A 27,865-nucleotide genomic window follows, 5' to 3' on the forward strand; every position below is an offset into this window, starting at 1 on the left:
AAAGTAAAAGTGAAGCAATGAAGCCCACAATTACATTTATTTACACGCTCACTTCTTAACTTTTGTTTTGAAGTGTCCCTGGCCAACATTGCGGTGCCAACTGCGCACAGGTACCGTGCGTCCGGGTGCGAGTCACGTGCAACGCGCACTCAGGCGGCCACGCTGACACTCGTCCGTTTTTTCCCCGGACGGTCCGCGCCGCGTTCCGCCTGGCCGCCGCCGATGGCCTCGGAGGCGCGCGGCGACGGGGGCTCGTCGAGACGCGCTCGCGACAAACGTCCCGCGGCGGCGTTGGAGCGCGGCGGCTGCGCGGAGACGCGTGTCACGCCGCCGTTCCCGGACGCGGGGCGCCACTCGTGGGCGAGACTCGCCGTGACACGGACTCGCCGAGGAGTGTCGTGTGCGGTCTGCGCTGCCTCCGACTCCGTTACGCTCGCTCTGCTGCTCAGATTGGTCGACTGGGATGCAGGCGGCGGCTGCGGCAGCGGCAGCAGCGGAAATAGCAGCGTCTCCGGCTCCCGTCTTCATTTCGTGCAGAGTTGCGCGGCGGAGTTGCTTTGCGCCGCGTGCGACTGCGCCTCTCGCGCGTCTACCCTCGCATGTGCCTTGTTCTGGGTCGCGCTCCATCTGCTTCGCTGCGGCGCGCTCGTCCGCACCGCGCTCTCTCTGTTAGCGGCGCGCCACTCGGGCGAAGCCGCGGCGCAGTGCGTCCTGCGCGGCGCCGAGGACCGATCGCTGTCCGTCGCCGCCACCCTGGTCGTCCTCGGCTGCCTGGGCAGCGGGGCTCTCCTGCTCGTCCGGCCGGGTCCGGGAGCGTCCATCCTCGCCTTCGTTAGCGTCATCGGGGCCGTCTCCCTCGCGTCTCTGGGCCGGGTCCGGGCCAGCTGGAGACCCTACCTGCTGGGGGTTTTGCTTGCGCGGTATGCTGACCGGCTCCTGCCGGCCTCAGGGACCAGCGGGACGGGGTGCTGTGGCTCTGTGACCGAGGCGAAGGAGGAGGACATCCCTGTCTTCAAACGGAGACGGAGGTCCAGCTCCACGGCGGCCTCGGAAATGATGGCTCACAGTCAGAGCAACAGCAAGTCCCACCGCAGGACTTCGCTGCCCTGCATTCCACGGGACCAGGTAAGTCCAAGTTTGGCGAGCCGAACCAGAGCCCGCGGCTGGGTTCGTTAGTGCTTAAATGGTGGCATCCACACTTCTTTGGGTCTGTTACAGGGTTCGCTGTGTTTCTCTGATGACATGTGAAACAGCTTCATGCCAGTTCCCTTTAGCCGGTGACACTGGGCCAGGACATCGCCATGATAACGGGCCTTACTATTACTTGTAATAACGATGAGCTGCTTCACGGATCCACACGTAAACTCGCCGAGACCAGTACCGGCCAGTATTTTTGCGGTTGCGCTCGCTTCGGAATTGCAACTTCCTCCACACCGTGCGAACGAGCGCCGCTGTTTACCTTCGGCCTGACACAGCTGTAAATCCAGTCATCGCCGCGGCGCTGTGCAGTGTTTGCGCTGCCGATAAGTTAAAGGACGGCGCACTTAAAATGCCAGGTTGCTGCTCGGGTGTGTGCGCGTGCGTGCGTGCGTGCGTGCGCGCGCGCTGCGCATGCATAGGTGTGAGGTCCCATCTAAATATTTTGGAAGCCTCTGTTCGGCTGCTGGCTGCCCATGTTTCCTAACTCGACATGTTAAGGGGCCATATTTGATACAAACGTGTCCTCATAAGACCCTGCGTAGCATGTTTCTATTAAATAACAATATTGCTTGAATGTTATATAATGGAAAATGAAACTTAAATATTAGTGATCCCTGAATTATTTGGATGCTACTAGATGGAACCCTACTGGGAAATGTTTAGGATGCGATGCATAAAACTAGCTGATGTGATGTGATGTATCCTCTGTGTTCTGATTTCTGGCATGATGGAGCTTAAAGGACACCTCTGCTTGTTATCAGCTTGAGCTCATTGCATTCCAGAAAAAAAAGATTGAAATCGAACTTTCAACTTCTCCTCAAACAGAGGTGAGCAGTTTTTCAAATTGAGCATGTGTACGTGCATCCTCCATCTCAACAGCAGCCAGATGTGTGATATTTAAAAAAAAAGTGAGCCACAGCCATAATAATATTTTTGATATCACAAAAGCATTAATAAGAAATTTCAGAATGCAACACCAGCCTGCCGTGAAGGTCATTGTGGTCTTTGACCCTAATTGTGCTCGTGCCCTCTAGTGACAGAGCGAGATAAAAGCAGTGCTGTGATGAGGAGGAAACACCGCTGGTGAGCAATAGTTTGTGTCATTTAAAGCCTCAGCAGAGCCCTGGATGAAACTAAAGAAACAAATGAATGACGCGATACAACAAATGCACACATTTTATAACCACGTCATCCTAACGCTTAAGAACCGAGCTTTGATTTGTTCTGATCATTTCACAAAAGAAAAATGCTTTTTTCCTTTTGTGGAAAGCTTTTATTTTCTGGCCTTGAGTTGAGTTGTGTCAGTTTATAAACATTTAATAAATAAATTCTTAGAGTTAGAGAAATGTGGAGGTGCCGTTTTGTTGATGGCATGCTTTTAGCAGACAGTATGTGCCGTTCTCCTATGAGGACGCAGGGACTCGGATGGACGACTCCATCAGTTCTTAGCTTTTTTATTGTTTGGGGTAAAATAAATATATTGGCCATCAGTGTTTCATTTGCAGATCAGTTTACTTACTTTGTACTCATTCTGGGTGATGGTGACCCACCAACGAATCCTGTTCAATCGCAGAGATTTCATTAAAGGGTCAAGCTGATCCTGGGTCAGCTGTCTGACTCCTAATGCTTGGTTATTCATTGCTAATTGGTATCCAGGGAACGCTGAATTACTGGGCTATCTGCACTGTTAGGAGAGCTCCATTACACATGTTACCCCGCCATGTCTGGGGCGGCAGAGATGACAAATGGAGCGTTGACTCTAAAGAAAAGCTCACTATTGACCAGACACTGAGGACAGCGTGTCCTGCTGTAGCCCGTAGTCCTGTTGGGCAGAGGAAGACGAACCGATGAACCTCTGGCTTTAAAAATAACTTGAGAAACATGCAAAACAGTCTCTACAATGTTGGAAGAACTATTGTTGTGCAGTTTAATACATTTGGTTCATTTTTGTAAAAATGACCCGATTTACATAAGTATTAAATATCTGCCATTCAGATACTGTGACCCATCGTTATGACAATTCAGCCCACTGTGGACGTACTGGAGTTAAAATCTAATTTGGTAGCAAACTAATATATAATCAAAGAGCTTCTCCTCATTCAGAATTAGAGGTTGCTCTGACTTTTCCGCTTGTAGTTTTGTGTTGGGTATATGTATGAATGTATAATAAGGCTGTTTAAATATGTTGTGACACATTATTTACTAGTAAACGAACTGAAAGCTACGCAACAATAACCGCAGCCCACTTGATAAATGCACAAGACGTGTCCTAATTGTGCTACGTTCATGTTTGTGTCTGACACAGTCTGGAGGTACAGTTTCTCCAAACTGTAGGTTACGCAGCTCTCCAGAGTGCAGTTGTACCTGAGAGGAGCGGGGGTTTGTGCCAAGCGTGGGCTGTGCAGTATTTATGAAGCAGGCTGGTGCCGCTTGCCAGGCCAGAGGCAACACAAGCACTCAGCTCCGCTCGACGCTGGGACGTTGAGCTCTGATTGGGTGTGTAAGCGACTGGGATTCCTCCTGTTTCTGAGACAGTGCGTGGAACGGGTTGTTTCCAGTTTATTAATTAAATATACTGTGCGGAGGTGATGCTACGCTGCGGCCTAACATTCACACAGCCACATGGCCACGAGTGAGGCTCATCGAGTGGGTTTCGGCGCAACCTGTTTGCCTTTTCGCCACGATCTCAGTGGAACGGGGGAGAGGCCTCCACTCGCGGTTTTTGGGTCACACGCAATTGAAAAGCCCCGGCTCTGTACAAGATAAAGGCAGCCATAAATAGAATGTGCTATAAAAGAGCAGCGGTCTTTCCAAGTATTTGCCTTTTCCTCCCCACTCTGTTACACGGTGACAGACACTTGTCTCAGCAGCACAGTGCGGTGCGTTCACTTCCAACGCCCCCCGAACAGTGAAACTAAAGTGTTCGGTCATTTCGCGTAAAAATGGAGGTCAGACGTTTGAACGACGACGTGCGGCGTTGCGTAACATTTTTAATCGTCCAATCATTGTACCGTGTGTCAGGGAGGAGGCAGCGTTTCAAGCAGTAACATGTGCTCTGAAATCTATTTGAGGGAAGACCCACATTCTACCGTTGACGCACATCCAGTTCATTTCCAGGGAGACTCACAACCTGTTCAAGTTTCCAGAGCCCCAGCACATATACAGCACAGGACTCAGGTATCACACCTATGCTGAGATATGAAAAAACAACCCTTTAATTTCACTCGGTATAAAATAAGTACATATAATGTGTTTGTTGCAGGTCACACAGGTGATTAATGCTCCTACTTGTATGTGTCACAAAAACAAGGTCAGTAGAAAAACAGGCAAAAGAAGATGCTAAACACATGAAGTCACACTTTACTAGGCTCAGACAGGAAAAAGGTTTTAATACATAATCTGTGTAAATCAGTATTAGATTAATTTCCTGGTCTCTCACCAATAAATAGTAGAGTCCTGTAAATTTAGTCAGAGCCCAAACACAGCGTCAACAGGCTTGATTGTTAATTATGCGAATAAAAGAGGAAATGAATAAACCAGTCGTTTGAAGTAGGTCTGGAAAGTGGAGAGAAACAGGGGGAAAAGAAGTGGAGCGAGATCTGCTTAGTTTACATGACGTCAAAGTGAAAAATGTAGTAGCCAGGTTTGTGTTGGCGGAGCCGCAGCTGGAGCGCTCTTGAATGGACAGTTTCATTCATAAGAAGCACAGAGAAAGTGTGGAGGGGGGGGGGGGTCTTGAGCGAGGGCGGCACTGACGACAGCGAAGGAGAGAGAACGACGGCTAAAGAAAACAAAGCCACATTAGCGTGTGTGTGTGTGTGTGTGTGTGTGTGTGTGTGTGTGTGTGTGTGTGTGTGTGAGTGTGTGTGAGTGTGTGTGTGTGTGTGTGTGAGGGGACGGAGGGAGGACGAGCTAGCCTGAGGGGAGCTAATGCTAAAGGAGAGAGAGAGAGAGAGAGAGAGAGAGAGAGCAGGAGCTGTGCTGCCGAGCGCCGCACAAGTGTTGATGACTGTCTGTTCCCTCCGCTCCGGCCTCCGTGCGGATCGCGTGCGCTCCGTGCGCGCGCGCATATTGTGTTTGTTTTCTTCCGCCCGTTTGCCCGCGTGCTCGCGCGCGCTGGCGACCGCGTATGGGCCCCTCGCCACGTGCGCCCACGGAGAGACGAGGCGGCCGGGAAGCAGCCGATCATTTTAACCTGGCGCGAGCCTCGAGCGAATCCCTGCGCCGACACCTCCGCGCCCACGCCGCACAGCGGCCGCGCTGCTGGCCGTCCGGCGGAGGCCCGTGGCCCCGGACAAGCGTCGCCTTGTTGCTTGAGTCAATGGCGCGTTTTAACTCCAAAATATGCTCGGTAAGAGGCGAGGAGGAGGAGGAGGGGGAGGGGGAGAGGGGGGGGGGGGGCAGCACTGACAAGCAGACCTGTCCGTCTCCGTCCCTCTGTTGCACTACTGCAAACATGCCCAGCTATGCAGCAGTGAGGAGAGTTATGAACGTTCACATATCAAGCAGAAGCGTTCGGGATTCCCCTTATTTGCCTTTTTCTTGACTTTTTCCCGTGGACTCGGGCAGTTTGGGAGCTTTAAAGTCAGTGCAGGGAGCTTTATACTGTATTTATGCAGGAATGTCTGCTACTTAGGTGTGTGTGTGTGTGTGTGTGTGTGTGTGTGTGTGTGTGTGTGTGTGTGTGTGTGTGTGTGTGTGTGCCCTTGGTTTGCAGACTTACTTCACACCTACTCACATAGCTGAGATCAGCCTTAGGGCACCAGTGTTGCTGCTGAGCTACAGCACACGGCTACTTTCATTTCTTTAAATGATCACATCATCCCATAAAGAGACGATCAACCGCAACAGCCCATAAATCCATGGTGTTGAGATGCAGCTGTATGTGGCCTTATTCCCTCTACTTACACTTTATATGAGGCTACCTGAGTTTCTTGTGGATGCCGTGTCTTTGAACTCATCACGGTGAGCAACTAATGGTGGCTTTGGAATGAGTCACACACACAGAACAGATATGCTGCAGTATTAATTTGTCCACACAGAGAAGCAGTATTTTGTCTGTTACATAGAATCGAACAGGTTTGACTCCTCGTTTTTATGTTCTCCGTGGGTAATAATAATTAAACAATGCCACTCTTTCATCCTCGAGGAGCAGCATTTGTTAATCTTGCTGGAGAGGCCATTACTTATTCAGGGGGGGGGGGGTGTGTACGAATCCTCATCTAAGCATAGACCCAATTAAAAGCGCTGCCGTTGGCCTGTATTATCCTGCATGTTACAGCCTCACGCTCTCCAAACCTCCTCCACAGGCCGGTCGACGGGCGAGGCCGTCCATTCACAAGACTCCAGTGCTCAGTATTCAAAGCCGTTATATGCAAGTAATAGTACTGTAGTGTTAGACTGCAGCCCCCTGCTCTGTGCAGCCATCGAGCTCTAATGATACAACTCAACAAAGCCTTAGCAAAAACACGTCTCATGTGATAATCCTGTCCTGTACACGTCACACGCTCATGCTACAAACACGCTTTAATAATGTATGCGCTGCAACTAGCTGACAGGCGTGTGTGTGTGTGTGTGTGTGTGTGTGTGTGTGTGTGTGTGTGTGTGTGTGTGTGTGTGTGTGTGTGCGTGTGTGTGTGTCTCGTCTGTACGTACTGTACCATGTGTTCACCTGAAAGCACCACTCTGTGCTCAGTGGAGACTGGGTCTCAAGTTAATACATTAATGAGGAAATGAATGGAGAACTTTTTGCTTCTGATAAAAGGGATGTTTCATTATGAATGGACCCCGTTTTACAATTGCTCAACCAACGACCTAATTTAGTTACATTATATTAATGTAGTAGATTATTACTCACTCTGTTATTTTTGTTTTTTCAATGACCCAGGCATTTTGTGATGTAATTAGCTTAAACGCGTCCCAGCTTTGCACATGTTACATAACGGTCTGATAGTTAGTGAATCAGACATTTCACTGAACACGTGAGGAGCATGAAGCTCCATGAAGACAAGTGTGAATGCTCCTATCTCACAGGTTGCGTTGCTGCACGAGGCTAAATGAGAGCAAATCTAATCCGGTATTGAATGAACCAGCCTGAGAAATCCCCGCGGTCCAAACTTGAGATGATCCTTCAGATCTGATGCCTTCAGATGAAAAAGGCGATCTGAAAGAGGCGCTGCTCTTTAAGGGGACTCTCAGACTAAAAGATTTATGAGGAGACATCTTAAATTCAGAGTTTGCACACTTGTGTAAAGGAATAGCATTTCCCCAGTCAGTCCGTCAGATCCAGTTCTGAGCCGTAAATATGTTTTATAGTTAACAGAATAGGTTGAGACGAGCTATTATTATTGTCTTATTAACTTTCTGAGTTTCATGACTCTTATGTGATATTGCTCTGACCACAGCATTGGTTCGGGGGCTTCTTGATGCGTTCTGCCTCAGACTGTGGACATCTGTGGTAAAAGATCTGTCTTTATTTCCGTCCTCATCCCTTTCGCTTTCTGCCTCCCTCTCTCCTGTCACTTTTGTGTCTGCCCGTCCCTCTCCGTTTTCTCCCACTCACCCCATTTCCTCTCTGTCCAACTTTCACAGGACAAATGCCAAAGGCAGTCTCATTGTGTCCTCAGCTGCCATTACTCACTGCGTTACGTAAGAGCCTGTCGACATCCGCGTTTGTGTGTTCTGTGCGCGCGCTTTTGCATTCGAGCGTGACCAAACTGACGCCAGACCCCGAAATCAATATCCACAGATGCATCAGCTGTTTTCACCTTGAGCCCTTGTTCTGAAGCAGGATCTAAACCAGTGCCACCAGCAGGGCAGACTGTGTGAGGAGAGCCATGCTTATCTGTGTGTATGAGCGTGTGATGTTAGCAGTCAACCTTGTCATCTGTCAGTTACCATGGTTACTGTAGTTGAAAGAAAACTTTCTACACTGACCTGGAGAAGGCACCGTTCGTGATGATGCTGGTTTGTAGAACCATGCACAGTTTAAAAATCTGAATGAACCTCCAGATGACTTTCCCTGCTGTTTGTAAATGATATATATATAAAAAAGGATTTGTTAAAAAAGTCGCTTTTCCTCATTATTTCTGACCCCAGCTGATTGAAGCATGGACAGGTTGCCAACTCGAAGCGAATCATGCTTTCGTGTGCTTTATTATGACATATCTGGGGTGTTTAACCAGATGTAGAGAGGAGAGAGTTCATTTTAGGTCACACTGCAGCTTCAGAAATAATTGGACCCACTCTATAAATGGCTGCCGTTTTTGTGTGGTACAGCAAACACACACAGAGGCGCCACGGGCTGCCATGCACAGGGTGAGACACACACACACACACACACACAGACACACACAGACACACACAGACACACACAGACACACACAGACACACACACGCACACACACACACACACACACACACACACACACACACACACACACACACAGACACACACACACACACACACACACACACTGTGGTGTCATTAGCCTTTAGACAGCTGGACTCACAGAAGATGCCTTTTCCTATGGATTTCTCCTTTTTTGTGTCTCGGATGTGTGTTATGCTTCGGTAAACGTACACAGGTTTTGATCGGATCGTAGAGTGGCATATGAGTGCATCGCTGGTTGAGATGAGCTCAGAATAATGGATCGATATAGACATTATCTCATTCTCATGTAAGTCGGACTCACTGGCCTCTAGTAGAGGATTTGGGCTATTTTCTCCTCAGGAGGAAGAAAATAAGATCAACAGTCATAAAATGGTTGTTTCCTATGGGTTTTAAAAGTGGCAATAAGCCTAGGATCTAAAAATACTGTAATTCGGTTTTTATTGCACAGAATATTGGTTTAAAATGGTTTATAGCTGAAATACTTTCTGCGTATTAAAGCCCCTGGACCTCCCATTTTGGATCATGAATTATAAAAGCTAAATAATTACAAAATGTAGCTGGATCATGTTCCTATAACGGCCTCGGGTCTGGTGATGCTGCAGTCTGAAATATTAGTCTGTGGTCAATAAAACACAAACTGTGACTGAATAATGGAAAAACCCAGTAAAACACATCATTACTCACAACAGCTGAAATGCTTGCACACAGTGTTGCTTCAGTGACACAACTGTCAGCCTCACAACGTACAATGTGTAATATTTCAGAATGGGGCTCATGAATGAGGCACAGTATGAAGTTATTCTGTGCTGCGCGCGGCAGCAAACGGAGGAAGGGAGCGCGTGGACGCCCGTGAGCCTGAAACGCCACGACGTCAGCGCCAATCAGCCGGCGCGTGCAGCTGACACAGAGAAGTGGCTTGTGGGAGCTGTGGCTGTGACGCACCAGCCTCGCGCAGTAAAAGAGGGGAGTAGAGGTTGGCGAGCTGGCGCCTAACAAGGATGGGAGCAGGAAAACTCGGGCGGACGCGCACGTGAGGCCTCGTTTGCATGTGACGCTGCAGTTACGAAGGACACAGGAAGCGTTCACGTTCTAATAATGTTCCAAAGAACTGTATCTTTGGTTGAAATATGTCATGCGCTCATTTGCTTAGACTTTTATTTATACAGTAGCACTGTATTATAGTATTTTGTAAATATTGTTACCACGTTTTGTGACACACGTCCAGCACGATGTTCATTTTGTAATGCTGTGGTTTGGGTCCTAAAATATCGATATGAAGGATAATATATAGACATTTATACATATTTTCCTTGATAACTAAACAAGTTAGTGTTATTGAGTTAGCATTTATTTGCTATATCTCTAATCCTCATTGTACACAATACTTACAATGTAAGTTCTTCATGAAATGCTGCAGCCATGCTACAGTAGGACTGAGATGCTCAGCTGGATCTGCCCGGTCTCAGTCTCCAAATAAATAAAGTGGAGTTCTCATGTTTTGTATCAGTTACGTACTGAGCCCATCGTTTATTTTAAACAGGCGTAGCGGTGGATGAACGCGTCAGTCGGCCCCTCGCACACGGACGCTTGACTGGTTGACGCCGGCCAGTGACGACATCAGTCGCCCATTGCTGGTGTGGTCTGCGGCGCGTTGACAGGACCCCAGAAAGTCTGATTAGGAGCAATTAGCTTCAATAAGCAGCACTAACATGGTTCTGAGTAATGACTGTGTAAGTGCACATCTGACATCACGTGTGTTAGCGTGTGGGTGGGTGAGTCATCACCATCCAGCCCAGGTCTCTCTCTCTCTCTCTCTCTCTCTCTCTCTCTCTCTCTCCCTCTCACTCAGCTTTGCCAAATGAATTTGGCAGAAAGTACCTGTGTTGAGTGTGTAAACTGTAATTATCTGGATAGCTATGAAGATTTGTTGAACCCACTGCTCCTTTATCCATGAATGAAACAATTTGCTTTAACTGCCTCAGGAGAGATATTGCCAATAACGAGGTGTTGGGGGGAATATTTTAGATAACATGAAATTCCGCTCCAAGGCAATGGAGGGTAATATTCTGTTTTAAGATATTAAAACGTTACCTCCTGATGGGACCGTCTCACAGGTTCCTCCTGCACCTTCCGCTGCTTTACCGTATATGTTGACAGCAGCCAAACCTGCACCAAATTCCTTTGGGCAGATTTCAGATCTCATTACTCGATCTCTGCACATCTGTCTGTGAGGATGTGGCCTGGAGGTTAAGACCACGGCTTTGAACAGCACAGCCTAGCTGCTGTATTCTGATCCTCTCTGTCTGTGGTGGATGAGGAGACGTTCGCTGTTTTACCATCCAGGCTGGTTCACAGATTCTAACTCTAAAGTCTGTATCGTTCAATCACATTAGTCCCGTTTTATCTCGTGATCTTATGACATATGTTTGATCTCTCGTGTCCGTGTTCACTGCAGGACTCCTCTCTGTCCTCGTCTAGATGGAATCACCTGTCTGCAGACTGTCTGGCTCTGCTCAGGCTTTTAAAGTCTTACTCAGACTTAAGTTGGTCTCTGGAAGGATCATGTCCCAGTTAACATCAATGTCCAAACAGTTCTGCTGCCTGGAGTTATTGTCCTGTTCATTAATTGCTGTATCTCTCTGCCCCCCATCTGTTATTCTAATGTGTAAGTGCTCAGAAACCTCCAAGTAGTTATTGTTGTTCGGGTACAGACGGTATCTCATAATACCTGTGTGCTATTATTCAGCACAGCCACAATTCAGTGCCAGGACTTTTTGTCCAGTACCATTGTTTTGATGCCAGTGTGTCCTTTTTCTGTTCAGACCAAATGTCGTCATTGCCGAGCCAGAGCTCTGTTCTGGCTCCGTACCGTATCAGCAGATAAGAGATGAAAAGAGGTGAGATGGAGTAAATTGAGTTGAGGTCAGCGCCAACTCATTACTGCTTTTCTTCTCACTCTAAGTATTTACATTACAGATAGTGTAATGATGAAAGAGCTGTGTCTGTATTTATCTACTGGTTCTTTAAACGCGGATTTGTGATTGTCGGGCTCCGTCTAAGTCTGGTTTCTGTCTCTTAGTCTTGTTCGGCCTCAGCTGGGATCCAGTAAGAACAGTTGCTGGCCAGTAGGGGACTGGGTCTCGCTGCTGGGTTCAGGACTCGAGCGTCTGAGTCGTGACAAACACAGAGCTTGTGTGTTAACATGTTGGTCTGAGCACATGGTCACATGCAATGCAATGCAATACTATACTATACTATACTATACTATACTATACTATACTATACTATACTATACTGTACTGTACTGTACTGTACTGTACTGTACTGTACTGTACTGTACTGTACTGTACTGTGTTAATCTAAAGTATATATTTTGACCAAAATCACGATGTTTACATTTGTGCAAAATGCATGATTATTATGGATCATGGATTATGGATGGATGGATGATTACAGTATTTTTAAATTGTCTTCATAGTATGTCTACTGTACATTCTTCCAAAATGCATGTCAGACAAACAAAATGATCAAAGTTATAAATAGTTTGTGAAAGGACAGAACAGTTTTCTGGTAACTGTCTGCACGTTTGCTAATGCACAATTATACGCAATCATAGGTGTTAATGTATATATTTTTAATTTTGTAAGAGATGGCGTGATTGAACGGGTGAGGCAGACGTGTGGCTGTGACCAGATTAAAGTAAGGCACCTCTGAGGTTATATAAAGACTAACAGCTCCCCCTACAGTGTGACACATGCTCATGCATATGTTGACCTTCTCTACAATAACACACTCAGGTGTGTGTGAGTGTGTGAACATGCCCCTCACCTTTGTTTTTCTTATCTAAGCCTCAGACGCCTCTCCTCATTAGCTCATCCCACTCATTTGGAATAAAACAAGTCTAATTGATTCACAGAATGAATAAATATGTTAGTATTTACTTGAGAGACGTTAATAGCGGTCCTGCTAAGACTGAGTGATGGAGCTGTCTAATATTACGCTGCTCAGAAGAGCATTAGGCTTTTATGATTTAGCTTCTTATAGCCTTGATGGACTGAACTGCATGAACTGAACTGAGACTTTTACGTCACGTCTTGGCTGCTATTTATTAAGGAAAAAATTAACATTCAGAAACGAAGCCTACGTGATCTTGGAGCTCGGTGCGATTCAGCCGCACATTCCTGTGCTCCACACAACCTCGCTCCCAACCCGCGGGGCTCACATGAAACATGAATCCGCTGTATTAGGCAGATTATCTCATCTGCCATTCAAGATGCAAAGTCATCTCCAGCGGATGACAGTTGCACTGTCAGGTCGACTCATTTTATGCCATCGCACTACGAAGTATGACAGGGAGTTCAGCGCGTAGATGCACCACACACAGACCTGGGACCAGTTATTAAAAGGAAATTATTATTCTCAATCACTCACAGTGAAATCACTGTAAACTCGTCTTCTTGGACCAAATGGAGATATTGTTGCTGATGCCAGGAAATACTTTTATGTGTGGAGCCATTTCTATTAAATAAATAATCGAAGCATAAATCAAACTGTCACCTGAACTTGGGCTTCTACTTTAAAATGACATCTGTTGCAGATGTCACACCCCTACAGGCCATTAGGCCGCCATCAGGACGTGGTGTTTAGTCTGGCTCAGCGCTAAAACTGGAGGCAGGATGAAGACACTTGAGGAAAAACACAAATTAGCTGCGAGTGGAGAGACGGAGTGTGAGGGAGTCAGAGGTGCAGGGAAGCATTGAGGTGTGTGTCCTCCAAATCCTCATCAGCAGCACCTGAGCTTTTACTTTTAGGCTGGCAGGGAGGAGGAAGTAACGGAGAGGCAGTTCAAGACGGGACAAATCACCCGGTTTCAGCTCAGTGTCTAGAATATTTAAGATCATTTATTAAATATTTTTCTTGTTTTGTTGTTGTTTTAAAATTCAGCGCGACTCCAGCTTCAGAAAACCAACATTTATGCTTGTCTTTGACTGATCATTGTTAGAGGTTAGTTCTCTCCATACTAGTTGTTTTTGCCACAATGTTCATAGACTTTTAATGAATCAATACATTTGCTGGTGTGGAACATCCCGTTCTGATAATACACATCGCTCACTGCGAGGTCGTTATGCACCACCTGCACTCACAGGAAACACCTGAGCAATGGGCGTACGCGACTGTAACTGTGGCCGAACAAGTATTTTATGGTCCTGAGGCAAGTCTCTTTGATCTTTGTCCTGCTGTATCCTAGCAACCGGATATTTTCAATACATCTGATTTTCTGTGTGCTCCGGGTCTCGTCATCGCTGAACCGCCGGTGAAAGTTTGCAATTGGCAGATGCACAGGTGTGTGTGTCTGTGTGTGTGAGTGAGTGTGTGTGTGTGTGTGTGTGTGTGTGTGTGTGTGTGTGTGTGTGTGTGTGTGTGTGTGTGTGTGTGTGTGCTTTTGTGCGTGCGTGTGTGTGTGCGTGTGTGTGTGTGTGAGGGCAGAGGGAGGTCCGTGATACAACGCAGGCGAAAGACAGCTGAGGGGAGGTTCTAGGCTGCACCGCTGAATGGTTCAGACTGTGGCGAAGGTGATACTACGACTAGGGTTAAAGCGAGGAGAGGCTGGATCGTCCGCGGGACTCTAGCGAGCCGGATCAGGATACAGCGGTTCTGTGGAAAGTGAATGTGAGCGATGCAGAGGAGACACTCGGCGAGCACCATGGGACGTCACCAGGACAATCCTTATCTTCCTAAACAGGTGCTGTGATCAATTCTTTGTCTCAGCGCTGGGTTTGTCTCAGCGTGTGTGTGTGTTTGTTTGTGTGTGTGTGTGTGGCTAAAGCAAAGCCGTTTAACGAGTGACGAGGAGATGGTTTAAATAGGACAACTTGAAGCGATGTCTAAATTAAGCATCCTAGTTTTTAGGTCATCTATGCATGCGAGAAGCTGCTGTTCATCATCAGGGGATTGAATCTACTATCAGGAGAGTCCGCGTCACCGTTTCCCCTCGATGGGAATTTTTTGGGGGCTTTTAATTGGTCGTACGCGACATCAGAATAGTGGAAACAGAAAGGGAGTTTGTTGACGACGGGAGGATGTTGGAGGCGGAGGTCTAGTCATCTTCTCCGCCTCGGGAAGCGCATCACAGCTGACTCGTCCACCTTCGCTCGCCACTGCTGACACATTAGCCGGGCTTCTGCATCGCGGGGACGCTGCCGCCGGCGTGCAGCTGTTCCCGGCGTCCGGTCCACGTGAACATGGCCTGTGGATCACTTGTGTGTCACCATTAGCACCAGTGTAGTTGCTGGAGCACCACAGAAAGCAGGGGCTGCAGTTGTGAGCTGCTCTTTCTCTCTTCATGGCTGATCTGATTCGTCTGAGAGAGACAAAATATCTTCACAGCATTAAAACCTGTATTTAAAATGCAACTATTAGTCAGACTGCTTGTGTTTGATTAGAGCCCTATTTACTGTAAATAATCTAACTCATATGATGATTCAGGTGGATCTTTTTTGCCATTTATCCCTCAGATGTTTTTTGCTGCTTCAGTTTACACTAAATGCATATTAGTTTATCTGCCAGCGCTGATGACGTTACGCATGTGGCCAGACCCCAGATCCAGGTCAGCGCTCCTCTTTCCAGGGGATTGATGTACACAGATCTTGTTTAACTTATCTGTGTACATTATCGCAGACCGGTGTTTAGTACCTTCTTCTGTTACAGCGCCGCGTATTGGGACCCGTTCTATCCTGAAAGCCTGATAGAATGATCCCAAAGGGCAGCGTATAGTGTGTGTGTGTGTGTGTGTGTGTGTGTGTGTGTGTGTGTGTGTGTGTGTGTGTGTGTGTGTGTGTGTGTGTGTGTGTGCGTGCGTGTGTGTGTGTGTGTGTGTGTGTCCGTTTACTCATTGACCACCGCTCCGCCTGCTGCCTCCTGTGGGCCTTTATGCTGGGAGGAATCGATACCCTCCCCCTGCTGCTCCGCTGTGTCTCTGGATCGCTCCGTGAATCAAATGCTGATGCACGGCGGGCGGGACGCGCTCTCAATGCACGCACGTGCGCGGCAGCGGCCTGTTTGCCAACTTAAACATCGGGACGTGGAGGAGACACACCCGCGCCGAGGCTCTCATCCGTCTCACTCTGAGCCTGGCATTAGCTGAACAGGGTCCATTACTGCCGTGTAATGGGTGAATGTCACAATCGCAGGATGTCGTAAACCCTGGAGTGGTCTAATGGGTTTTGTTCAGGTTGAGGTGACGCGTGCACTTGCTCTCTGTATGCGGGATGCGTTCACAGCTCCCCCTCCGGCCTCTTGGAGGCGCTGTGACTTTATTGTGCGTCTGTGTTCTTTGTTTTCGTTTCCTGTTCTGGTTTGTTTGTTTCTTTAGTTTGTGTGCGTGATTACACTGAGCCCTGTGTTGTTCTAGTGCGTCATCTCTGGTCTCTGGCTCGTCTTCTTATCTATGGTTTGTTTGTTTGTCAGAGCTTTAATAGCTTGAGTTGTTATTTCCTGCTCTGCAGTGATTTTGTCTAGTATTTTCTAAATTGTAAGTTTATTTGTTCTCCTGCTTCGCAGTAACTTTCTCTTCTTCTGATTATTTGTTCCTGCTTCCATGCGTTCTAGTTTTCTTAAATTTAGTTTTTTTTTTTTATTTCCAGTCTTGTGATTTTTTATTCTGTACTTTTAAATCCTTTAAAACCAACTCGGCATCTCGCCTGATCATTCCTGCTCTAATCTGTTGCTGTATCTGATTGTGACATCCACTCATCACATCACAGCCCTGACACCCGACACATCGGAAGAGTTCACATGATCTGTTTACGACAGCAAATAATGATCTCGACACCCGAACATAAGACAAACACATGAACGTAAGCTACAGGGAGGACTATCTCACTGGAGAGTAGAGCAGAACAGACAAAGATATATTCATCCTCCAAGTTAAAAACAGTCATGGAAAAGGTTTTTCGGAGTGGCTTCGTGCGGGAGAACGGGCCTAAGTGTCTCTTCAAGTGGAGTCTAGTACTTCTGTGTTCTCACCCAGACTGAATCAGCACGGGCCTCGAAACAATCCGCAAAACTCCAGATAAAAAGGTAGCGTTTAAGGATTCAAACGGTTTTCAAAGGCGCTGCTACAAATTTCCACCGCGATTATTTTAAGGCGAACTTTGACTGGCTGGATCTGCGGCAGAGGCGTCAACATCACAGGCGCGAGTGGGAGCGCTGTCGCTTTGAAAAGGCGCCCGAGCGTCGTGGGTAAACAGACGCCGTGTGATCAGCGCTCTGCCGAGAGTCTGACAGAACGCGGTTCACGCAAGGTTCAGTGGAGGCTCGGCGCGCAGAGAACTTGTGCAAAGTTGTCTCGTCTCGATCTACGAGTGAGTCGTATTTAAATTAAATGTAAAGCTATGCTTGTGAAAACACGCAGGCTGTAAATAAATAAGCAGCGTTGCTTTACTCACTGTGGTTTCCTCCTGCTCCAGGCTTCCGGCACCAGCGTGGTGGTGGACATAGCGGTGATGGTGGAGGCCCACGGCCTGATCTCAGACCTGCTGGCCGACCCGTCCTTGCCCCCCAACACCTGCAGCTCCCTGAAGGCTGTCAGCAGCCTCCTCAGCACCCAGATGAACCTCCAGCCCGTGCACCGGCCTCGCGTCCCCGTGGACACGCACACCTGCTCAGACTCAGAGGAGGGCGCCGAGAAAACGGAGCGGCTCGCCATCCCCAAGGTGAGGCCTCGTCCACGTCCTCCCAAGCAGACCCCCGAAAATCCATGTTTTACTTTCTATTATACTTAGTTGTCTTGTCCAACACACACACACACACACACACACACACACACACACACACACACACACACACACACACACACACGCACGCACGCGCAGACACACACACACACACACACGCACGCACGCACGCACGCACGCACGCACACACACACACACACACACACACACACACACACACACACACACACACACACACACACACACGCGCAGATGTGATCCGTGGAGAGGAGCTCCAAAGTAGCGAACGATGACGCACGAGTTTCTACGGAGCTTTTGAATCTTGTAGGCCGGTGCTTTAAAACGCGCGTGGGCACTTAAGGCAGCGGCGAAACTGAACAAAGCGTGTGAGGCAACGCTCGGCCCATGTGGTCGCTGAGATGCTGAGATGCCGCTCCGTGGCTTCGCGTGCGGCGAAGGGTTAACGTTGATGATGCGGCCCTGCAATGAGGACTCGAGAGGGTTTCCTCACGGATGCCTCACGTTGTGTGCATGAGTCACAGCGCTCGCAGCGATAGATGCCTTCTCGCGCTCTCCCTCGTTGTTCTTTCTCACTCCATTATGAATTTTACATTAGAATTCCCCAAATGTAGAACTGAGGCGTATCCCAGCGCTTTGCAGCATCCTCTGTGTGTGTGTGTGTGTGTGTGTGTGTGTGTGTGTGTGTGTTTGTGTGTGTGTGTGTGTGTGTGTGTGTGTGTGTGTGTGTGTGTGTGTGTGTGTGTGTGTGTTTCCAACGTGATGCTCTGCCGCCCTCTGCCCTCTGCGATCTGTGTCTGTGTTACGTCCAAACGAGAGGAACACGCGCTGACATATAATCCAGACGTGGTCGTGGATTACAAACATCCATCAAACCTGGAAAACTGACACCTCGGCGGGAACATGTCCACATTCTGTCTCTCAGGAACCTAATGCAGATTTAAGTTTAACCTACAGATCCAATACTTTGTCGCTGCAGCGTCTGCGGCGCAGTCTGCCTCCGGGGCTCCTGAGGAAGATCTCCTCCACTTGGACCACGACCACCTCGGCCACGGGCCTCCCCACCATCGAGCCGGGCCCGGTCCTCCGGGACCGCTCGGCCAGCATCAAGCACACCACGGACAGGTACCGCGCCGCTGCTCCTTATGACGTCCTCTCCTTTAGACATTATCACTGAACGCGCTCTGCTTTCGTTGAACCAGCGAGTCGTGGACCAACTCTCTGATGATGGCCGTCTCCAAGAGTCGCTCCATGTCCGCCTCCTACGCCGTTCCCGTCGCCTCCAACCACCTCTACGGCAAACCACTGGGAAGACCAGGTGTGTGCCAGCGCAATCTGCTGAACGCCGACGCCCGGGCTCCGTTTTAATCAATGGGAAACCATCTTTTCCAGGCATCCCCCCTTCCAACGCGTCGCCTCTGGCTTCTCCGTGCCCGTCTCCCCCCGCCCGGGGCTCCCCCGCCTCCAGCCCCACCACAAAGACGTGTTCAGTGCAGCTTCCTGAGCCGCCCGGGCCGCCGACAGAGCGCGCGCCCGGCTCCGTGGCCCCCAAGAGCCACCACAGAGCCTTAACCCACAGCCAGAGCGCCCCCAGCTCCACCACCCCCCACTGGAGGCCTCCGTCGCTCTGCAGCAGGTAGGGTGCGCCCCTCACGCCCCGGATCAGGACGGGAGCGCAGTCAGACGAGTAAGTCCCCGCTCTGTTTCCACCAGCTGTGGCCGGCCGCTGAGCAGCCAGCTAGCCCGCGGTGTCGAGTCTGTGGACAAAGGCGGCAGGCTCCTCCATCCAGGTAAGCGTCTGCGCCCGGTGAGAGAGACCACGGCCGGCCTCGGTTTCTAACGGGTGGCGTCTCCGCAGATGAACACGCGGTGGCGTCATCGGACTACGACAGCACCTATGACAGCACCTACGAGACCAACCACAGTGACAGCAGCGATTTTGCACAGAACGAGGAGGAGGGAGAGGGCAGCAAGAAGCCGTGCGACGCCAGCGAGGTTTGCAGGCAGTGTCCACCAGAGGGCGCTGTTCTTCACCCGCTGCTGCCTTCTCCAGAGGTAGTGGAGATTAGGCTGTGACTGAAAATCTCTGTGTGTCTCTCCAACCGAAGCGTGGTGCAGTGTGTGATTGTGGGTCACCTGATCATCTTAGTGAAGTATCCTCTGTATTTGTACCTTTGTCTGCAAGGAGAAGCCAGTCTTGGCCCAGGAGCCTCTGGTGATGGCAGGACTGGAGCCGCTGATGGGTCAACTCAGCAACTGGAACTTTCCCATTTTCAGTCTGGTGGACAAGACTCTCGGCAAGACAGGCTGCATCCTGAGCCAGGTACCACTCATGATCTGATCCACGATGTGAAAATGTGTCAAGGTTGATTCAATTAAAAGAAACCTGAAACACTGACACTTGTATTGTACATGAACCTTCATATGATTCTTTCTTTGTATTATCCTGTAGGTTTCTTACAGGCTTTTCGAGGACACAGGTCTGTTCGAGACCTTCAGGATTCCTGTACAAGAGTTCATGAACTACTTCCAAGCTTTGGAGAACGGATACAGAGACATCCCCTGTGAGTCAAAGTGAAGGGCGGGGATGCAGCATTACCGCTTTCCGTCACAAGGTGGAGCTGTTGCGTGAGAAATAGACCTGCAGTAAGTTTCTATTCTCTTTCCCTCGTCCTCCTCAGATCATAACCGGATCCATGCCACTGACGTGCTGCACGCTGTCTGGTTCCTCACCACTCAGCCTGTGCCAGGTCTGCCCACCATGCTGACTGAGAATGGGATACACGGTGGTGAGAACTCATTCCTGTCGTAATGGTGATGGTTCAACGCCACTGTGGCTACACACACACACAGACACACACACACACACACGCACGCACGCATGCACGCATGCACGCACGCACGCACGCACACACACACACACACACACACACACACACACACACGCACACACACACACACACACACACACACACACACCGAGCACCGCGGCTAGCGTTCTCCTTGTGCTCGCAGACCCAGAGGACGGCCTGGCGTCTGGCGCCACAGGCCTCCTGGTGTCCAAGATGAGCTCTGCCACGGAGGAAGGCTACGGCTCGCTGGCCGGTCTCATCCCCGGCCTGGAGCTCATGGCTCTGTACGTAGCTGCTGCCATGCACGACTTCGACCACCCGGGAAGAACCAACGCCTTCCTGGTAGCTACCGGCGCACCGCAGGTGAGTAGCAGGGAGCTGACGGAGGGTCTCGATGATCACGGCGTGCGCTGATCCCACCTCGGCCTCTGGGCCGTCTCTCCTCGCCGTAGGCGCTCCTGTACAATGACCGATCGGTGTTGGAAAACCACCACGCAGCTTCTGCTTGGAACCTGTTCATGTCTCGCCCCGAATACAACTTCCTGGTTAATCTTGAGCACGTGGAGTTCAAGCGCTTCCGCTTCCTGGTCATTGAAGCCATTCTGGCCACCGATCTCAAAAAGCACTTTGACTTCCTTGCAGAGTTCAATGCAAAGGTACAGTAACCATTTAAATGTACATTTGTGATCTCTGATCTTGTTTTATTCTCACTGTGTAATAAAACAGATTTCATGTTTGAGTGTGATTTTCTGTTTACCACTCAGGTGGGTGATGAAGGCGTGTCTGGGATTAATTGGACCAATGAAAACGACCGATTGCTCGTCTGCCAGATGTGCATCAAACTGGCTGACGTCAACGGGCCGCTGAAGTGTAAAGAGCTGCACCTGCAGTGGACGGAGGGGATCGTCAACGAGTTCTATGAACAAGTAGGCTCATCAACAAACTCACGGAAAAGCTGTTGGTTGGTCTTAGTTGATGCATTAATGCAAACTGTGACTCTGCGTTATCAGCCAATTAGCCACTGTCATCAAGTTTCAATAGAGAAGTACTGTATGACATCACCGTTTCTTAAATAAGTCTGTTTAAAAGCAACAGAAGTATCTTTTTTAATTGTTTTACAGATGGTTTAAATATTAAACCTAATAAAGGTCATAAATCTATCATCTGAAGCAACACTTGCTAAAAGGTATTTACAGCATCTTGCTAACTTCATCTGTGTTGACACAGGAGGCCGAGGCTTTTTTAAGTTCACGTTTAGCCTCACGGTGGAAATTTCCACACGTAATAATATTTCGATTAACAGAATGAAAAACCACATTTCAAGGATAAAACTGGCGTCTTAATACTCTATTGATCCCAGGAGGCATTTTATCCAGTCACAGACCACGGTCAGCTGCATAACTGGAGGGATTTAGTTTCCCACTCAAGGACCCTTCAGCAAGGTTTTATGTCTGTAACAGGATGTTCCAATCAGCAAATACATTGTCATGACACTAGGCTACTATGGCTCATGCATGTGATGCAGGCCGCTGTAGACGGATGCCTGGCAACGCATGCAGCTGTGGACTAACAGTGCCTCTGATTGGTTAATTCAGTTATTCCATCCCTCTTGATGAAGATAACATCTGGTTTGACAGAGGCGTGTCTAGCGATGCTCCATTTTCTCCCCGCGTCGTCCGTAAAATGATTGTCCTTGGAATGAAAGCGCCCTGTTTTTGTTTGCTCGTACAGAATGTGACAGAGGCATTTTATCAGAAGGTCCCGTTCGCAATCAGCGAACTCGGTATCAGCGAAAATAGTGTTCATTTAGCTTCCAACGGCCTGAGTGAACCCGCCTGGCATCGGAACACTGTGTAGCAGCCACTGTGTAATCAGAGCGGTGGTGACTCCTGGGGTAAACATGCCCTCTATACTGTAACTAGAACTACACCCTGCAACCCTCTGTTCAATTCTCTTATTAGCTTTGAGATTCTCATGTGTGTGAGAGCGCAGTGTGTGTGTGTGTGTGTGTGTGTGTGTGTGTGTGTGTGTGCGTCTTCAGAGGGGAGACAAGTGACCTAAATGTGTCAGTCTTGACAGCGTTCATTCACAGTCATACAGCAGAAGATCACAGGGATGGAGATAAGGCTCTCAGTGGCAACACAGTCATTAGAGACACACACACACAGACACACACACACGCACTTATTTTGATACAAATTTGCAATTAATGGCCGTGAGACACAGGCCCTCTCTCTCCCCACTCACGCTCCTGTCATACATATACACGCACGTGTCACATGAAGCTCTAATGCGCTGCTCCGGCGCCATCCAGGTTTCTGGTTGCCATAGCAATCGGAGCCCCTGCTCCTCCGTCCTCCGACAAAATCGCTTTGAGAGTCCCGACACCGGCAAACAAACGGAAAACAGCAGAGCGCGGCTGTCACGGCGCACAATGGCAGCACGACTCAAGCTGCATCACACGAGGCACCGGGAAACCTAAACGTCAAAGAAAGTGCAAAAAGCTAGAAACGAAGCAGCAGGTAGAAAAGAGCAAAGGAAACTACAGCACAGCCTCTGTTTATAGAGCGGAGACACAAATGGCTCCTGTAACAAATATCATTATAAGCCTCTGATGTATCACGAGTTGCAGTGGACGTGAAGTTGTGCATGTTTGGTTGCCAAAGATAATTGATTTCAATATTTATGCCAGTCGCTGTTTCATCATGGTTAAACTCTATGGTAAATCTCCATACACAATCTCATTAGCATGGTTGATACTCAGATTACAGCCCGGGCTTGAATTGATGTTTATCGACAGAACTTTGCTGACCTGATTTCATTTGAGGACAACTTATAAAGTCTGACTACATCCGCATGCCTGAATATACTGATATCACAGAAATATTGTATTTAACTGATGCCTAAGATGGGGATGGACGCTAATCATGTCCAATTTGTGTTTGTGGAACCGCCTCCTGCTCCAGGGCGATGAAGAGGTCACCCTGGGCCTTCCCATCAGCCCGTTCATGGACCGCTCGGCTCCGCAGCTCGCCAAACTGCAGGACTCCTTCATCACCCACATCGTGGGGCCGCTGTGCTCCTCCTACGCGTCTGCTGCTCTCATGCCGGGCCGCTGGGTCGATCGCCCCGACGGGGACCCGGATGGCGCCAAGGAGGGACGCGACACAGAGGAGGAAGAGGAGGACGTGGTCGACATGGACGCGTCATCGAGCTCAGAAGTCTTCCGTATGTCCACCTATGTGCCTGTATGAGCTAATTGCTAATTGCTAATTGAGTTAACGGAGTCTAACCCGCAGCTCTGTGTCTGACAGATCACCAAGAAGCCAAAAAGCTCTGCCGGAGGAAAGTGTTTTGCCCGATCACGCAGCACCTCGTGGAAAACCACGAAATGTGGAAACGCGTGATCGCCGCAGAGGCCCAGGAGGAGGAGCCCGCCCGGATCGGCAGCCCCACGGACCCCATCGCCTCCATCCGCGAGGAGGAGGAGGAGCAGGCGAGCAGAGACGAGGACTCGGCCGACGGCCTGGAGGAAAGGGAGGAGGAGGAGGTCCTCCCACAGTCGGAGAGAGCGGAGGAGGAGCCGGAGTGACGGCAGCCGCGCCGGAGTCTCAGCATCCTCTATTTATTTGTATCCGAACTCGACTCTCGATACGCTAGCCAGCACATCACTTTGACACAACACTGTAGAAGAAGCTTTTGGGTAACATGTGCCTAACAAAACAGGAAGTGAGGTCAGGGATGACGCTCCGCCCAGAGACCCATGAGCGGACGAGTGGGAGAATCTGAGGGGGGAGAAAGAGAGCGAATGAGTCGGCGTTTGCTTGCGTCCGGATTCGGTGCCGGGTCCAGACCCGTCCTGCCCCGATCCACCCATTGGCTCCAACAGTGAGTAATACACTGACCCCCCCCCCCCTCCCCCCGCTTCGCTGTGGATGCGCAACAAGCCCCTTCTCCTTGAAGACAATGGAATGAAAGCCAGGGAAAAAGCTGTGTCCACTGAGGCCCAGTCTTCAGGGTTTCAGAAGCCAGTGGTAGTACACTCTGTATACACACGTACACCCACTCTGTATACACACATACACCCACGCAGACTTCACAGACGCGCATACACAATGCTCCTGTAGCAACACATTCTGTACTTAGAACTAATAGGAAGTTTAACAAAGGAGCCCGTCGCTCTAAAAGCTTTATTTTCGCTCAAGGCAAAACATACGGAACAATGTTTTGTTCATGTCAAATAATGTTTGTCCTCAGTCGTATCCAACCCCCCCACCACCACCTCCTCCTCCCCGTCTCTTTTGTTAGTCAAAGTTAATTCAGCACAGCACACCTACACTTTTCCAGGCCAGAGAGAGAGACACAAAAGGTGCTGTGTCCTTGTCTCCTCCTCTGCCGCCGCCGGTTCCTTTCTGTGCCGCTGGAGATGCTATCGATTCGCCGGCGCCCCCAGAGACGCGGGTTTCCACCACAGAACCGCGACTTGACCGGGACCGTCGACTCGTACTAACGCCGATGTGTCTCATCGGTGGGTTGACGGTTACTGCGCGTTGGCCGTGGTTTTGCTGTGGTTTTGCTGTGTCCGCTGAAGCCAAAGGCAGGAATAACGAAACGCAGGCGTCATCGTCTCGAATGCGGCCGTTTGTAACCTTCTGTGACCGTCAGGGTTTTTTAATCTACGCTATGGAAAACAATGTGTTTTTATTTTGTGTTCTCAAAGTCAAAATCAGGATAGAATAACAAAAAACCTGAGTTTTGACACAGGATCATTCATGCCTGTGATCTTTTTTTGGAGAATATACTTTGACAAATGTGCAACTTTTTAACTTAATGTGGTTATTTAACACTGCTCCTCTGCAGTTTGGTCCTCGCTTTGCCGTCTGCGATGACATAACGCGTGACTTACTGTAACAGGTGGCGTCCGCTCTCTCCCTTGATGCAGTCAGACTCAGATTGATGGTGAAGCGCCCTCAGCGAGAGAGACGCAGGGTTTGAGGTTTTCACCTTGACTCGTAGCTTCTTGGTGATCTTTTTTCACATTTCAACCGATTATTCTGGATGTGAACGTTTAACGATGAGTCACTTTGGCTGAATTCCACATCATCAAAATGCTCGACGGAGCCTAATTGGAAAATTCTACTCTTTCTACTGATCAGCAGATTGGGTTGTAGTTGGACCTGCAGCTTAACCGCAGACATCGTCGGAGGCCTTTAAGCAGCGACGATGTGCTATTTTGATGCGTCTGCCAATTTGTAGCGACGCAGATGCGACGTTTTCACCGGCTCCCGACGTTCACTTAAGACAGACGGCCAGAAGCGCTTTCATTGAGAGACTCAAATAGACGACGCTTATGCAACGACGGCCGAACCCGACCCTCCTTGGCCCGGTTTCTTCAGGTTTTCCCAATGTTAATGCTGTCTAAATCCGCAGCTGTATCCATTGCACTCTTATCAAATGCTCATTGTGCAAGTGAGGGGCTGAGCTGTGCAACGCCGGCTTGACTGCTCAGTCCCTGCTCTTACAAAGCAGCGCAGGGGTTGAGCTCATGTTTCAGCAAGAGAGAGAGAGAGAGAGCGCTTCTGCTGTTAATAGCTGCCTAAAGTCCCATTTTATTTACTCTGCCATTGTGGACATTCAAAGAAGGACAATCTTTTGTTAGTGGAGGAATTCAAGCAGAGTTTACTCTACAAGCTATAATCCACCATAATACATAAATAAACCAATCTGCCCTGAACAAAGGGTCTTTGACAAAACGATCTAACGTTGCCTGGTAACAGAAAAAAGGAAAAGGCAGGTAAATAACATGTAATCCCAGAAACATGTGCACAATTTACCGTTTCCCATCGTAAACCTGACGTCTTCCAGCCTTCGCACGGTCCTGTCGCGACACATCTACCTGCAGCGGTCCAAACGAGAGGCGAGTGGTTTTGCGTCGCCGCGGGTCGTCTGCATCCGGCATCGACCGGGTCTCTGAGCACCGCAGCTTCCAGGCTTAGTCTAAAAATAACCAAAACTGTAGAAAAAAAGAACTGCAGGCCTGCAGTAAACAAGAGGCAGCGAGGCGCACATGAATGAGCCCGAGCCCCATTCACTGTAAATACACAGGGCACCACACGTTACAGCAGCGCCGGTGCCGGTTTTCAACCCCCCCCCCCACGCATAATAAATCCAGGAGCGTAGATGATTACATGAGAACATGTTTGTAGCAGAATTCATATAAAAGCAGGCCGGACGACAACCAGTGTACAGGGACTAACTAACCTATGCCAACCTATCAAAGCCAACGTCAGTGTGTTCTGCTTCATTTAATAAGCAGCAGGGGGTGAACTGGTGCAAACCAAAGAAGCGTTCGGAACTTTGTGGGTTTTTTTTTTTGTGATTTGCACAAAGCGTCCACAGACCCAACTCTCCTTTCAGACACTTTGAACCAAAAACACTCTTCTTTCGTATCGTTTGCTGTTGCGGCCATTTTCAAACGGGGGGGGGGGCTTCTCCTGTGCCATACGTTTGAACGTATTCATTGCTTTTTTGTCACAGGAAACCGAAACACACAAACGCGCCACCGCTGAGTTTTTCCTTCTCTACAGTATCTTGCACTTAACACATGTAGCAATACCTACAGAATGGGGGAATCGTGTATTTCACCAGTATTTGTTGAAGTGACGTTTTATTTCTAGACATTGTTTGACTTTGTATAAAAATGTATACTGTACAGATTCATAGCATATTATGATAAAAACTTTTAGAAAAAATATTTATTTTTACTGTTTTGTAATTTAGACACAATACTGTAGCTCCTCTATTGCCAGACTTATTGGAAGTGCCTCTGATAATGTATTACAAAGTACCTATACAATATATTGGGATTATTAGAACCTGTCACTAGCAGAACAGTGTTGATGTTGTAATGTGAATATTGTTGAATAAAGGGTTTTCTAAATGCTGCACACGTACCTGCTTTGTTCTCGTTCTCCTCGGAGGATTTATTAACAGGTATCTCACAACATGTGAGAATGTTCGTTCTCCTTCAGGAGCTACAAAAGACTGGACGTCCTGAGGCCGTTAGATGTTTCTTCCAGGACACAAAGAGAAGGTTTCCTCTCCACCGTCGCCCCCGGGGAGGATTGTTGGGTCTTTATCCTTCAGTAAGGTTTTGAACTTGTCCTCAGGTGCCATGAGCTGGGATTCAAAGGAAATACAATACAGTTATTTTTGAAACACTGAAACTCATTCCCTGTACAATAACACTTTTCATATTTGCATTTTAAACTAAATACATTTCCACTGGGACATTTAAAAAGAGGCTGGCACTTTAGCTAAGCTAAAATGCAAACAGAACGTTTGATTTGACAAACAAGTGTAATTAAAGGAAAAAGTGATGTAACACATTGGTGAGGATGCAATAAAAATCAAAATGTAGATTAAAAACATCTGGAATTAGGTTTTGTGTGCATTTTAACTGTTTTCAGCATTACTCAAGAAATTAGCAGATGGTTTAGATGGTTTTTAGATTGTGTGATTTGTTCTGGTTTGGGTCTCAGGAGTAACGCAGGAGGAAAAATGTGGGCATGAAAATCAGGTTAGTGGACCAGTTACTGGAGGTAAACAGGCCTCGAGGGCTTCTTGTGTTTCCAGTTGTGCCTGTCTGGTATTCTAACAATCCGTTC

General features: G+C 48.7%; 1 protein-coding gene across 3 annotated transcripts; it reads left to right on the top strand.

Moving 5' to 3' along the window:
* Positions 1 to 27,143, top strand: LOC114868039 (cGMP-inhibited 3',5'-cyclic phosphodiesterase 3A-like). Of its 3 annotated transcripts, none has more exons than XM_029171339.3 (15): positions 1 to 1,125; positions 17,062 to 17,307; positions 18,326 to 18,471; positions 18,549 to 18,664; positions 18,739 to 18,982; positions 19,060 to 19,136; positions 19,205 to 19,401; positions 19,532 to 19,669; positions 19,799 to 19,910; positions 20,028 to 20,135; positions 20,362 to 20,561; positions 20,651 to 20,854; positions 20,963 to 21,124; positions 23,165 to 23,426; positions 23,513 to 27,143. In XM_029171339.3, the coding sequence occupies exons 1-15, from the start codon at positions 223 to 225 to the stop codon at positions 23,788 to 23,790; spliced, it is 3,393 nt and encodes a 1,130-aa protein (XP_029027172.1). In that variant the 5' UTR covers positions 1 to 222; the 3' UTR covers positions 23,791 to 27,143. The 3 variants fall into 3 exon arrangements, with proteins under 3 accessions (XP_029027172.1, XP_029027173.1, XP_055370017.1); XM_029171340.3 differs by lacking the exon at positions 1 to 1,125 and adding an exon at positions 8,660 to 14,336; XM_055514042.1 differs by lacking the exon at positions 1 to 1,125 and adding an exon at positions 14,361 to 16,956.
* Positions 27,144 to 27,865: the final 722 nt, after the last annotated feature.

This window comes from Betta splendens, chromosome 13 (genome assembly GCF_900634795.4).
Source record: "Betta splendens chromosome 13, fBetSpl5.4, whole genome shotgun sequence".
Classification (NCBI taxonomy): Eukaryota; Metazoa; Chordata; class Actinopteri; order Anabantiformes; family Osphronemidae; genus Betta; species Betta splendens.

Coding starts and splice junctions, on each gene's coding strand:
- LOC114868039 (XM_029171339.3), top strand. CDS start 223: ATGGCCTCGGAGGCGCGCGGCGACGGGGGCTCGTCGAGACGCGCTCGC. Junction 17,308..18,325: donor AGCGGCTCGCCATCCCCAAG/GTGAGGCCTCGT, acceptor TTGTCGCTGCAG/CGTCTGCGGCGCAGTCTGCC. Junction 20,855..20,962: donor TTGCAGAGTTCAATGCAAAG/GTACAGTAACCA, acceptor TTTACCACTCAG/GTGGGTGATGAAGGCGTGTC.